The sequence below is a fragment of the Chroicocephalus ridibundus genome, chromosome Z (assembly GCF_963924245.1).
Source record: "Chroicocephalus ridibundus chromosome Z, bChrRid1.1, whole genome shotgun sequence".
NCBI lineage: Eukaryota > Metazoa > Chordata > Aves > Charadriiformes > Laridae > Chroicocephalus > Chroicocephalus ridibundus.
This window is the reverse complement of record NC_086316.1, coordinates 23,056,378-23,070,940: the sequence shown is the minus strand read 5'-3', so window position 1 is coordinate 23,070,940 and position 14,563 is coordinate 23,056,378. Positions and strand designations below refer to the sequence as shown.

General features: G+C 44.4%; 1 protein-coding gene and 1 long non-coding RNA gene across 3 annotated transcripts in view; both read left to right on the top strand.

Moving 5' to 3' along the window:
* Positions 1-426: 426 nt before the first annotated feature.
* Positions 427-4,036, top strand: LOC134508490 (uncharacterized). Its single transcript, XR_010069066.1, has 3 exons — positions 427-1,039; positions 2,622-2,769; positions 3,443-4,036. It is a non-coding gene; the product is annotated as an uncharacterized LOC134508490 (long non-coding RNA).
* A 1,487-nt stretch (positions 4,037-5,523) lies between these two features.
* The window catches only part of DCP2 (decapping mRNA 2), a 34,978-nt gene continuing 25,938 nt past the window's right edge, over positions 5,524-14,563 (top strand). Inside the window, exons 1-2 of one of the 2 annotated variants that reach the window (XM_063321365.1) lie at positions 5,524-5,658; positions 13,740-13,891. In XM_063321365.1, the coding sequence (XP_063177435.1) occupies positions 5,606-5,658; positions 13,740-13,891 (205 nt within the window). In that variant the 5' untranslated portion in view covers positions 5,524-5,605. Of the gene's footprint in view, positions 5,659-5,689; positions 6,157-13,739; positions 13,892-14,563 lie in introns of those variants that run through there. The other variant, XM_063321366.1, reaches the window with a different exon arrangement.

The window sequence follows — 14,563 nt, the reverse complement described above, 5'->3', positions numbered from 1 at the left end:
AGTTCTAAGTGAGCAGCTCAAACTGAAAAGGGATCTGCAGACTCGGATCACATTTTGCAGGAGTGCAAGAAGCCCCATGGAAACTTACTCTGGTCTTTTGGTTTTTGTTTTCTCTCCCATGCTCTCTCTCCTCACGCTTAATAAAGTCCCTCTAAAAATTCTGGGTTTTTTCATCATACCTGTAAGACCAAGGAGGAGAGCAGATAAGACACAAAACTATTATAGAAAATGGAATCTAATAAAAATGTTAAAAACAACTGAATTCCATCTGACTTTTCATAATAACGCTTTGTATTTTTGTTCTTTTATTCCAAAACATACTTTTAAATGTGGCATTAATATCTCTCCCAGTTGATCTGTGCTAGACAAACATTTTCAGTGTACTACAATGTGCTGAGCAAATTCCTTTTAGCAGTAACATGCATAACTGTTTTGTTTATGATGCTTTAATTGTTACAGAGCAAGAGAAGAATGGGTTGTTAGAAGCAGCAAACTGGAAAAGCAAATAGAAACAAAGGTAGGGTATTGTACTAGAAATATACCAATGCTCTTCCAACACAATACGGAGAACACACAATATTGGGTAGTGCTCCTTCTTGTTCCCAGAAATGGCTGAAACTGAGAATAAGGATGGAATACTTTAACTTGAAGGAACTGGCCTAGAGAGGAAGGTTAAAGGAGCACCGTGTGACCTGCTCAAGGAGCTTCTGCTGGAGATGAGGAAAAGCAGAAAAATGCAGCAGGACTGCCCCGTGGAGGACCAAGAGACGAGTGCCTTCCCATCGTGCAGGTTTTGAAAGTAGTGGTGTCCTAGACATCAGAACCAAAGCACATGCAGTAGTAGACAGTTTGTCCAGGCTACTCTGCCTCTAGCTATAGATTATCACAAAATACCAAAGCTGACACCTTAAGTGACAGGCTGCAGGACGCATCTGGGCTGGGAGAGGAATTGCACCCTTACACCACATGTAGACTGGCAGGCTGAGAGTTGCTACCTGCTGAGGGTTGCTGTCTGAAAGGAACTAAAAGAAAACAGCAGGTAAGAGGGTTATTTCCTTTCTATTGTCCTCCATTATTAATTTTCCTTTTTTGTACCCTATTTTTTTGTCTACCCTTTTTTCCCAGTTAATGCAAATTAGTATCTTTGCTTCTCTACTTTGATGTTTTAAGCTACTTAGTCTGATTTTAGGATTAGAATGGCCTAGGGACAAGATATGCTCACTGACTTCATCTCTCTTCCACCCTATGTATCTTTTCACCTTGAGCTGTAGTCCACTCCTATCCTCCATCCAGCGTTAAAGGTTAGCCTCTGGCTTTAGCACAGGTGCATACTTCCTCCGACAATCATCTTAACGTGGAGTTTGAGTGGATGATCATGCCCAAAGGATGTGTAAATATGTTACCTGGATAATCTGGTTAAGCCTGTTTGAGTTCAGTGTTGCCTTAAGTAAACCATGCAGTCATGCCCTGTAGCATGCGCTGTGCTTTACTGCATACTTGTCCTGTATGTATAACAATGTACGTGTTACTGCCATTAAATTAATGATTACTTGCAAAGTCTTAAATCCGAAAATTATTAGGAGAAGCCTAATGCAGATTTTTCTGTGCAGGCTTACCACAGCTCTCTATACATAATGCAAACAACGTGATCACTGACTTTTCTTTTTCCACAGGTTCCCTACCTCCTCTGTAGGGTTCAGAGAAACTCACCAGGGTTTAGTTACCATACTTCATCCAAATCTTCTACTGAATGCATCTTATTGTTATAATTTCTTGTGCATCACTACATGTGTGGCCCTTCCTGTAGTGCTTCTCATTTAATAAAAATTATTTTTATTTTTACTTTTCTTAACAATCAGGGAACTGAGACAAACATGGATTCAAGTCTAAATTTTCACTTACTTTTTGTGGGTGATTTGCTATACCTACACCTTGCTTCAAATTTTTTTAACTATTCGTGTTTCTCAGCATGGGTTATATAGTGTTGGTTATATAGTATGTCCACCATCCACCTGAAATACCGGTCTGTGTGAGCTCTCCCACTCACCTCATTTCCCATGTAACACGCTAACTGAGCAGAGCAGGGGAGGAGTGCTTGCATTGTCTCCTTGTAACTTTTACAGAAATCTAACCCAAAATACCAGCTTACAACAGCTGGGGGTGCTGAGGTCACATTGCTTATGAAAGTTAAATCAGTGCTTTCAGCCCTCTTTCCCTTTACCTACATTAGCTATCCTTTGCTGGAGATTTTAGCATAGAAACCATTTATTGAAGGGCTGAGCGGAATTAATGCCCTTTTCTGATGACCTAGGCAAGCCTCAGACCAGTTCACTTGGTTGCAGATTCTCCAGGCTCTGCCTCAGTCTTTATTCTAATTAACATAAACTGCAAATGCATGTTTATTGAGTTCTGGGTTTGGCTGGTTCTTGGCTTCTGAGACTATCCTCCTAGTCAATGCAATTCTATCCTCCATGTTGGTCATCTTCTTCAAGCAAAACTTTCTCCACCCTCAATTGTCACTTTTCCTGTGCAATCTAGCTCCTCTTCTGAGACTCCTTTCCCATTGCGCAAACGGCTGACCCCTTTTTTTATTTTCTGCTACCTTCTCTCCTTGTCCCCAGTGCAAACAGACAATTATGTTCCAAGTATCATATTGTTGCCTGACTGACTGCCAAGGCTGACTGATAAACAAAGATTAAAAACCCGTTTGACTACATCACCGGGTGATTCTGCAGGTTCCTTGGAGCTGTGAGGTGTTGCCGGTACCAGGTAAACTTCTCCATGCTATACCTTGCCCTTCTACTATCCTAATTGCCCTTGCAGCTTGACAAGAGGCATTGCCAACTTTGCCCTCAACACATCTATGCACGCAAGTTCACTGGAGGGCCCTATGCGTAGATTTATCTCTGGGGAAATACTATAACCTGAATGTGTCAGCTTTAACTAAACTTGCTTTGCATGAGCTAATGGGTGAAAAGAGTGCATGGTATTTTAGCAAAGAAATCAGAAAACATAACAAAGTTCCAAGTGAGAAAAAAGAAACCGCAATGAGACACAGTTCCAAATCCCACTTGCAGACACATTTTTTCTTACATGTCGGTTCTGGCTAAGCAAGAGTCTTTCAGCAATGTCTCAAAAATGGAGCAAGCACAAATGTTCAAATGTGTCTCTTCTCACTTGTCTGTCCTGGAAGCTTGGGCTCACAGTCTATAAACTTCCATTATGTTCTTCAGTTAGTACATTTCCACTATGTTAAGCAGCCTATTATCCAAGAATGTTTCATAACTTAGGTAACATTTGACACACAGATTTTTTCATTGTATCAGGTTTGGGTTTGTTTTTTTTTTTCCCCCAGAAACCATGAATGGGATAATAGTAGCATAGATGAAAAAAGGTATCAAAGTATATTTTCTAAAACACTTTTTTTTTTTCTCCTTATCAGTTGCAGGAGCTCCTGGTACCACATCCGCATGGGGGAAAAAAAGAAAAAGAAAAAAAAAAGATGTAGCAGAGCAGAGAAAAACACTAATAGGAAGAATACCCTGATACCTGAAAGGGATGCTGGTCATGTAACTTTTACAGAACCTCCTATGTCTACCCTTTCTGGTAGAAGCTGAACTCTCTGAAACCCCAAGCAATGGGATTTACCAGTTTGCACTCAGACCCTTCCATTTGTCCCTCTGTCTAGCCATATCAGTACTATCATTAGTCCTTGACTTCCCTTCCTTTGCCAAAGTACTTCTGTAAGTCAACATTGACTTACAGATGTAAGCCACCCATCCTCTCAAACATCACAGCAATAAAGGTAGAGGGGCAATAGTCACTGCCAAATACCACTGCGTGGAGTTTGCAGGAGAGGTGCCAATATATGTAAATGTGCTGCTTCTAGTAAGATTGTGCTCTAAAGTCTTCTTAAGATATTGTTCCTCCTATACCTGGTTGAGTGCCCTTCCCTTGAACTTCTGGAGCTATCGTGGATTCTCTTGTTCTTTGTTTTAACTTAGGAAATGACGCAAAGGACACATTTCTCATTTTCTGTCCCTGTTAACAGTTAAAAAATGAGTTGTGTATATACATACTTCTTGCATCTTCAAGGTAAAACTAGGCTGGTGTCTTTGTTAGCTCCTTTCTTTATTCAAACAAGCTTGTAAGCACACTGAATTAATATTAAAGTGCTTAATTTCATAGCACAGCCTCAGACAAAATTTCTCTAGATTGTATTCTTCTTTGTCGTACTTCTCTAGATTTTTTTGCTACTAATATTTTTCTTCTAAAAATATTGAAATTTGAACTGGGGAGTTCCATTGGCTCAGTACAAAGCCTGGTGGAATGCCAGAGGCAGAGGGAAGCATAAAATGTGACATCCTGCTTTTGGTGCTTTCAGTGAGTTCTACTGTGTAAATTCACCACAATTAAGCCACTCCAGGCTGATGCACCTATCATCCCATCATCCTCCTGATCATCTGTTCTTGTCCTCTCTCCTCTGCTGGTTTGGCTGCTTCTGGTAGCTGAAGTAGGAAACTATTCACTGCTTTATACATCAATTTTTCTACTGGTTCTGTCCCCTGTAGCTTCCTGTGTTCCAGTGCAGAGGAGGATGGGACAGCAGAGCTGTCAACCCCAGGGAAATTCCCGTGGAAGTGCGGTCAGAGGGAGCTCAGGCACTTTGGCGGGGAGGGGACACGGCGAGAAATGCTTTAAATATTCACTTCTAATCGAAATCTACGCCGGCAGCAGCAGCAACCTCCGGCCTGCGGCGGGTGAGGCTGAGCCGCCACAGCAACTGCAACGGCGAGAGCAGCGACACCCTCTGCCGGCTGCCGCGGAGGTGGCTTTCCACGGGTGCCAACCCGGGGACGGCTTCGTCGGGGGCATCTTCCTCTGGTACATCTCCCTCGTCCTCACTGCAGTTAAAAACGTTTCCCGTACCCGCTCATTCACAGTGCGAAGTCCGAATACTTCCAAGCACTAAAACTTCATGACTTCAGCCCAAAGCCTCGACAGCAGCGAAAATGAATTAACGGGAATATAGCCTGAGAGGCTTCGTGCTTCTCTCCCAAGGCCGTGAAGTTCAAAACGCGGAGGGTGAAGCAAAGCCCGACCGAGAGGAACCCGACTACCTCAGGCGCAACAGCGGGACGGGCGGAGGAACGGGAAAACGGTGTGACCGGGCGGCGGGGAGCTGAGAGAGAAGCTGAGGGGGCAGAACATCGTGCCTCGCCTCAGCGGCCACAGCACCCGCTATCCCGCCTACCGCCGCTAGAGGACGCGGCCTCCACCAACCGGCCACCAGCAACGCCCCACATAGCGGCGCAAAGGCTGGCGTGACGCGCTGTGACGTCTCGCGGCACCCATTGGCTGCCTCCCGCAATCACCTGAGGAGGGGGACGACCCCTTCCCCTCAGCAGCTCTCCAGCTGATTGGCTGGCCTAGTCAGGCCCGGGAGCCGCCGGCCCGAGGCGATTGGCGAAGGCGGCTGCCCCTCCGCCGCCTCCCCGCCCCGCTCCCCGCCGGGCGGGCGCCCAGCAGCTCCGCCTCCCCCACCCCCCGCCGCTGTAACACCGTGGTTCGGGCCCCGCCGCGTCGGGATGAGCCGTGTTTCTCCATGGAGACCAAAAGGGCCGAGATCCCCAGCAGCGTCTTGGACGACCTGTGCAGGTACCCTCCAGGCAGAGGCGTTCCTGTGATCGCCTCACGTTCACCAGCTCCGCCCTGCGGCCTGCCCCCCCCATGCGGCGTCCTGTGGTGCCCGTTGCCGGGGGCGGGGTGGGCGCCGTCTTCCCACTCTGCCCCCCCCCCCCCCCCCCGCCACCTTCCGTGACGTGGGGTCTTGAGGCCTGGCGGGACTCCGAGTGGGGAGCAGGGGACGGCGGGCCCGGGGAATGGGGCGGTGCCGGTAGCCCCGCAGTGGCTGGGAAGCGGAAGGAAGGGGCTCTGTGCGGCCTACCCCCCCTCCTCCCCCCCGCCATGCCCGTGTGGGGATGCACCCGCCTCCCGCACGGCTCCCCGCCCCGATGCGCCGCCCCCTCAGTGGAAGCGGGCCCGGCGGGTCGGGAAGGGTACCCGCTGGCTCTGCGCTGCTCTCGGCAGAGCCCGCTGTAGGGCTGAACGGGCTTCGGGGAAGAAGACGAGTGCGGAAGAAACATCGGAAACATGGTTCGTGGGGCTTTCCCTTGCGGTGTTGGGTAGCTCTCGCCGCTCGGGCCGGGAAGGTGAAACCACTTTGGCGGCGTTTGCGTGGGTGGGAGAGGAGAGAGAAGTGTTGGGGCTGATGTGGCGGGTGTAGTGACGAACTGATGTGGTCCTTCGCCGTTCGTAAGCCTGGTTTCGTTTAGAAGGGATGGCAGGGGATTCCTTCTGCTGACTTACCTCTGCTGGAAGAGACATGTTGCAGTGAGACTGAAAAGGAAGAGCCAGAGGAATTCCTTCCCTTCAACCTGAATCAGTCCTCTCCCGCTTGTTGGTCCTTTCAGAGTGGAATGGTTATCTTTGCTTATCCTAAAGACTACACCTTTAAATTTTCATAAAACATGGGTTCTGTTTTCTTGGGGAGGGGGGTGGCTCTTCTTCCCCCTGTGCTCTCAACCTCTGATCATTTGTGGCATAGCCCTTTGGACTCCTTATCTAGTGCCCAGAATTTGATACCCCAAACTGGATGTGACATTTGACATGAAATAATCCTTCTGTTTTACTGTCTCAAAAGGACCCCTTCTGAAGTATTTATGTACAACAGGGAAAAGTTACTAGATGCGAAGGATAGTCTACTTACAGGAGTTAACAGGAATTACTGTTTTCAAATGACCGAAAAAGCTCAGAAGTGCTTGGGAAGCTAGAACTGCTCCACTCAGTAGCGTTTTGTCGTGTATCTAACGCGAGAGCCAGAGTTTGCAATACGTGAGTAGATTTTCAGTTTTCTAAGTCTGGCTTCTGAGGCATGTTCGTGTTTCCATCATGCCCTCTTTGGGCTCCCTACAGAGGGATGGGACTTGTCTTTTAGATGCCTGCTCACAGGTGAAGTGAGGTCTAAGACTTCTTCAGAAAATCCAAAGGGGAATCACAGTGCTTACAAATAGCCTATTAGTGTGGGGTGAGTGGTAGAAGGGCACATGAATAATCAGATCTTACATGGTTATAAGGTCAGTCCCACTGTCTTACGCTGGTCCTCTGGGCTGCTGTGGTCTTCTACCTTTGAAACAGTGTTTTGTGTTATAATTGTATGAATGTAGCTGTGTGCCTTTAATAAAAAAAAAAAAGCCTCAGAATGGTAGATCGGGGGTTTTAGTTGCTGTCTGTCTCACTCTTCATCTTGTCTTAATTCACCTTGTTGACTTTCATTAGTGATAACGTATTATCCCTGCTTCAAATGTGTTGCCTTGCTTGGATACGCACAGAGCAACTGAAAGGAGCAGAGAAGTCAGGCTTTCCTGTGGGAAAGAGAGAAGGAATTCTGGTGTGAACTGGAGGAGTAGCAGGGCCTGAATAGTCCTTGGCTCAAGGGAGAAGATAAACAAGTGGAAGATCAGTGGTAACGTGCTGCAGGTGTTTGGCTATAAACGGGATATGAAAACATCTGTCACTTCCCACATTCTTCAATCTATATATGATATTAGTGGAAATTTTGGTATAAAGAGCCAAGCAGTTTTTCGTATTCAGTTATTGAGAAGATTCTAAATATTTTCTAGCCCAATCTATACTCTGTTTTTCTTTTTTAAAATTCTGTCAGCAAATAAATCACAGTACTAAAATAATTATAATTTCAGTATAACATGTTTGGAAAGTTACAAGAACCATACAAATTCTTTAGTGTCTTTTTATATGAACTGTAGCAGTGTGAGCTGCAAATCTAAATAACTGTTAGTGAATTTTTAGGAGATGACAAGAATTCACATTACTCTTGCTAAGCTAAACAATGAAGTAAATCTGCTTTCAAGTCAAGCTTGGCCAGTGGCTTGAGATTATTTTTTTAGTGGTTTCTTCTTTTTTTGGTGTATTTAAAAAACAAAAAGCTAATTTAAAGCTTAGATGTCTGCAAAACAGAACTCCTGGCTTTATTTGTATCCTCAGAGTGCTAGAATACCTGTCAGATTTCTGCACTTCGTCTTCGGACAAGAATGTTTTCCTTTGTCTTGAAGCAAAAGGTCTGGGTTCCCTGCAGAAAACTCTTACAAACAAAACCAAGAAAACTTGTTAAACATTTGTGTACATAAGATATGCAATCATCAGTACTTCTCACTGGTTCTGTGATTCTGTCTGCCATTTTACCTGCTTGATACATTTCCTTATGACAGAAAGACCACCATGAGCTGGTGCTAATTCTATCAACATAATGCATTGCTGAATTAAAATGTGTTTACATTTTACATTAAGCTGAATTCTTGAGATTCCTCACAGGGACTCCTGTCTGGGTGGAGGTTCCACACAGAGGCTACTCAGAAAGGCTCATGTGTAGGTCCTCAGATCACTTGCAGCTGTTCCAACTAATTCAGCCAATTAGTCTAAATAATAATTCCACTGTTCAGGGCAGCTACAGCTGTTTTCATGCCTGCAGGTAATTCTTATAGCAGTTGCCAGCTCCGAAGGCATACAAAGGTGCCTTAGCTGGTATCTTAATTTTGTGTGCCTTGAGGGAAGGGTGTGGTGCTTCTTTTGTTTGTTTTGTTTTGTTTTTGTTGAGCCCAACGGGTTAAGAAAACCCCATAAGTACTGCTGGGTAACCTCTACCACATCAATTGTTTTACTTTTGCAATTGTGAGTTAAAACTTCCAAGTTTTTAGGTACTGTGCAGAATGGCTGAATTTCTTTTTGAGTAATCAATTTTGATCTTAAGTTGACAAATACTGTTCAATTGTATAGTTAATTGGGCTAAGACTCCACATTTTTATTGTCTCTAGTCACTTAAAGCCACTCAGTTTTGAGATACCTGAACTGCTAGAAGGGTCTGGATTGTGTTCTTACACTGGGTTTGTGCCTTGATGTTACTTTTACAAGGTTTCGCTTTCAGTATTTGTGTGATCTTGTATCTTGCTAGGGTAAAGTTTGGCTATTTAGTAGCAACTGCAGCATTTGGCATCGAATTAACTTTTTAACTGGACAAGGGAAATTTAGTGTACCTATTTCTTCTGTGGAAGAAAAAAACCTCCAAACCCTGCAGGCTCAGTGTCTACTTGTGGGTGTTCTGTCTGAATGATAATCTTAGTGTTTTTCTGTGCTGTGAGCAGTGGAATATGTAATAATTTCATATAGATTATAGCTAAAATTAAATGTAGAATTTTTAATGCATTTTACTGAAAATTCTCATGCACATTGGCTTTATTAAATCAAGTACACTGGCTGAAGGGCTCTCAGGCGGTGGGCTTTGTTTGCCCTGTGGAGCTCAACATATAAAGTTACCTGCTGTAATGGGTATGTTCAGAGTCAAAAATTCATAGCTGACTTCACAGAATCTAATACTGAAATTATACAGCACTGAAACCTGTACTAGAGAATCAGTATAAGCTAGCTCTTAAAAAAACCCCAACAAAACCAAGCAAAAAAACCAAACGCCAAAATGCAACAACCAACTCCCCCCCCGCCCAAAAAAAAAAAAAGTCCAAAAAAACCCAACAAACCAACCCCGAAACTAAACCCCAGAACTTTTTCCAACAGTATAAAATAACAATCAGGCTTTTATATTCAGCTATATCGATCTGTGTGAGAATTGAGTATAAGTGATAATGGCGATGGTGATTATTGTTAAATGCTTTAATTGCAAAACCATGCTCCTAAGGATAACAAAAATAAGATTAAAACAATAGTTTAATGCACTTTCATTTAATGGTTGGGGGTTTTTTGTGGTGGGTGGGTGTTTTTTTTGCTCCCCCACTCCTTGCCCCCCCCCCACCCCGCTGTCCCCCCCAAGCTGTCACAGTTTTTCCCTGTTTTCCCTGCTGGTAAACTAAATTAAGAGACTTCTACATTTAGAGTTCAATTCAGGGAGTAAAATGTTACAACTCTATACTTATTCACAGAGTAAAATGTTACTTGCCAGTACTTGAAAACAAGTTGAAAGCTAAAGCCAGGTACATAATGTGTTCAAACACTTGTGGAGTTCCTAGGCTGTTCTAGATCACATAATGCTGGGATACAATTTATCCTAGTTCTGGTAAGTTGTTGTGTGTTTAAGCTTCAGGTGTAGGACTGCTCTGACCCAGGGTGTTAAATAACAAGTCACAGGTATCCAGGTTGGGGTTTTTTTGTCATGCTGTCAGGTCTTACTGAGTAGTTCTTTACTGAATAAATAAGTGGAGGTACAGAGTAGTAATGTAGGTTCTGGGGCTTCTTGGTGCTCTCTTCCTCCTATAAGCAAGTGCTGTTACTCCATCTTTTGAGTTCAGGACTGCGGTTGGTTACCTCAGCCAACACCCAGATGCCCACTGAGCCACTCACTCCCCCTTTTCAACAGGATGGGGGGAGAAAATAGTATGTAAAAGCTTGTGGCTCAGGATGACACAGGAAGGTTCCTTACCAGTTACTGTCATAGGCAAACCAGACTCGACTTGCGGAAAATTAATTTAGTTTATTGCCAATTAAAATAGATTTGGATAGAGAGAAACAAAGACAAAAAAACGTAAACAATACCTTCCCCTACATCGCCATGTTTCCCAGTTTCAACTTCACCCCGTCATTCCAGACTCCTACCTCCTCCCGCCTGAGCAGTGCAGGGGGATGCAGAATGGGGACTGTGGTCAGTCTGTAACACTTCGTCTTTGCTGCTCCTTCCTCCCTGCTGCAGCATGAGGTCAATCCGATGGCCTGAAATTCCGTCAGGAATTATCCATTTGCTCTGGCATGAGATCCCACGCAAGCTGCAGTTTGCACACCTGCTGCATGGAGCACCTCCTCTCCTTCCTTCTTCTCTGACCTTGGCATTTGCATGGCTGTTTCACACTCTTTTTCTCTCTTCCTCTGGCTTTTTTGTGCTTTCTTAAATACGCTTTCCCAGAGGTGCCACTGTCTTGGCTGCTGGCTTCAGCTGTGTCCTGCGTTGGGTCCATTGGAGCTGGCTGTGTCCAACGTGGGGTAGCCCTGGTCTCTTCTTCCCGGAGGCCACCCTGCAGCCCCCTGCTGCTGACTCCTGGGCACCTGCACCTAGTACAATCTAGAGATACCTGTTGTTAGCACTTCAGTCGCCCTAAGTAACTTAGGAGTTAATGTTTTGATTAATAAGTAGAGTTACAGTTGGCTTTGCTCTTGTTATTACTCTAAGCCTAATGCTGGCATGTTCTTATTCCTCTTTGGTACTACTTCTGCATGTTTTATCTTCAGGTTTATCTTCACCTGCGGTGCTGGGGCAAGGGAACATCAACTAGTTACAAAACAGAGTTTTATTTTTTTTACCTTTAATCTACAGCAGCTTTATATGTAAGGGTTATTTTCAGCAGTAATAGAGCATTCAAAAAGAAAGAAGCAGTTGGGGGGTGGTATTGGCAAGTAGGAAAATTTTGTTGTTGAAGCGAATAGTGTTATTTATGCAAGGGAGACTGTTTGCTTCTTTAAGGGTATCTGGTCAAGGACCTTTTTCAATGTGAAAACAGGATAATAAGAAAAGGAGGAAGCCATAAAAAACTAGTACAGGGACACAAACCTGAGGGAGGAACGTTAAGGGAGGTGGTGATGAGAACCAAACCTGGCCACAGGTTGATGAGGGAGTGTGGGAAAGTTCATCCCAGCAAGTTTATCTGAGCCAGGACCTGCTCTTGGGAAACTAAGGGAAAAAGGGGGAAATCAGAACTAAAAATAAGCAGATACAGACCTAAGAAAACAGAAGGGGAGAAAATGACAAGAAACAAACCTGACAGTCACACTAATTGATGGGCTATGAGGAAACTACAAGCACCATTTCCGGGATGATCAGCCTGGCCTTTGCATCTGATAAGGTTGTAAACCAGGGGGATCCCACACACCGGGCTGCGAGGGATGTGGAGGGGGCAAAGCTAAAAGAAAGGGGTATAAGAGGGGCTGGTTGTGTGTAAAAGTGTGCCGGTCAGCAAGCTTGTCTGGCTGAGCCTTTTGCCTGATTGCCATGGACTGACCTGTCTTCTTACATCTTATTAAACCTTTTCTTAACTTTCTCTGTGTGTAACCTCACTCTCTACCCCACATACATGTGTGCTGCAAGGATGAAGTGCCAGCTCTGTGTGTGAGCAGATGGGATGTCAGCTACTGGAAGGAGGAGGGATGTCTCGGTGCCAGATACTTGCATGGGTGGGGATCTTGGCTTCCAGCCCCTGGGGTGGGAGCAGTGAATGTCCTGAAGAAGTTTCCTGCCAGGGAACTGTGTGAGTGAGGGGCAGAGTGCCGGCGGCTGGGCTGTGGGTCACAGCCCCTGTGCCTGGTGCCAGCTGCTGTGCTGGTGGGGGGTGTCTTATCTTCCCCAAACCTGGTGTGCACATATACTCACTAGCGAACTTCAAGCTGGGCCAGCTGGCAAGGCTGGGACCTGTGTGATGGGTATAAGGGCCTGGGATCTGGGCAAGGGTAGCTGTCCTGGTACCGGGGGGACCTGTGAATGTGCATGTACTTGTGAACCTGGAGAGCATCAAGTGTGCTCCTGCACTAGCGACCTTCTGCCTCTACCAGCCGAAGAACAGAAAGGGACTCGGCTCTCTGTGCCTGTCATGTGTGAGTCCTTGTGTAGGTGCTGTTGAAGGCAGCACCTTGTCTGTGCCAGCCTGTGTGCCCAGCTGTGTTAGTGTCCTTTGTGTGTATGTGTCCCTGGGATACGTGCTGGGCTTTGCTACTGGTTGAACCTGCCATGTCCCTCAGCCTGGGCAGAGACCCTGGTGCACGGGGCTGGGCTCCAACGGCCAGGAAGGAGGCAATCCTTGACCAGAGTGCCTGCGACAGGTAACCACTTTTGACATCCCTTAACAATTTATACTTATCAATTTTTTAAATAAAGATGTCTCAGGTATTTCTGGTTCTGGCAGTAATATTGTGAGCTTTTGGAATGTGGCTGGTGGTACTCAGGAGCTGAATGTAAAAGATCTCTGACAAATGGTTTAAGTTCAATTGGGTGTATGACCTTAAATTTCTAAAAAGAAAATTCTGTTGTTCTTGATTTTACAAATAAAAAACTCAAGTAAAGCTGCTTCTGCTTAAGTAAAATAAGCTGTCACAGTGCTACTTATGCTTACATCTCTGGGGCTCTACATTTCTATGCTAGTATCTGAGCTAAAGCATCAAGGAGACTTGAAAAATAAACCAATTGTCCATGTTCTGGTTCAGACTGAGAAAATTAAGAGGATCGTATTGAATTTTAAAATCTACACAAATGAATAGTTTACTTTTGCTTTAAGTGAAAACACGTAGCCATGTTTAACTTGTGTCCAGAAAAAATGCATTGACTTCTGTTATCAGAGTTTGCAGATGTTCTTTACTGGACGTGTAAAAATGCTTTCATCCTTGTAATATAGCCATTTACGTAGGATGTCCTCACCCTGCCTATTTTCACAACTGTTAATTTACTCAGTTTATTGTAATTGACTTTTGTGAAAGAACATCATGATCCATTCTCCTTCTGGATTTTAGAAGCTGTATTTTACTTTGATGTGAAAATCTTTTGCTGTCCAGTCCATTCCTGGTGGTCTGTTGCTCTGTGCTGAAGGATCAGGAATTGCGCTGTTGCAATGCATTTTTGTTGTTAGATTTATTTAAATCAATACATTTGGCTAATCTTACTCTTCTTTCTTTTCTGGCAGCCGATTTATTTTGCACATTCCAAGTGAGGAGAGAGACAATGCAATCAGAGTGTGTTTTCAGATTGAACTTGCCCATTGGTTTTACTTGGACTTCTACATGCAAAACACACCAGGATTACCTCAGTGTGGGATAAGAGACTTTGCTAAAGCTGATATCCTTTTTATTACTGTGATTGTTTTCTGTCTCAGTAGATAAAGTACAAACTGAATATTGTTACCGAAATTTCATGCTTGCGTCAAGAAAATGTCAGTTCACGTGTTAGCGATTAGAAATTAATTTTGGTGGGTATGTGATTTTATCTGTTCATTACTTCCATAATTTTGTGGCATCCACAAAAGAGATGTTTCTCAGACTGCTCAAGAACTATGGCAAACAGGTAATTTCTGATCTTTGAGGATTTTTCATCGTGGTTGCACTTTGGCAGACTAGGTGGGTCTCAAAGATGAGCTGTCAAAGCTCTCCATGTTGTTTTGTTTCCTTAATTTTAATCCCTTTCCAAGTAAATAGTGACATAAATGCTAACGTAGCTGAAGGTGGTATGTGTTCCTCCATGGGCAGTGTTATGTATTTGTTGGAAGTACTGTCAGTTGCTCCTAGAAACAGTTCTTTTGGTAGGGGAGAGGATGTGTTTTTACTGAATTCACACAGTTGGCCTCTGCTTTATTTTTTTTTTATTTCTTACAAGGGCTGCTGAGGTATACACTATCTAGTCCTTATGTGCTTGATGTGGGATTGGAGTATTGCTTTTAGCTTTCATGATTATAATACCTGTGGTTTCACTACCCAAAATACTTCATGATAATATTGTCTGTGGCTTCACTGC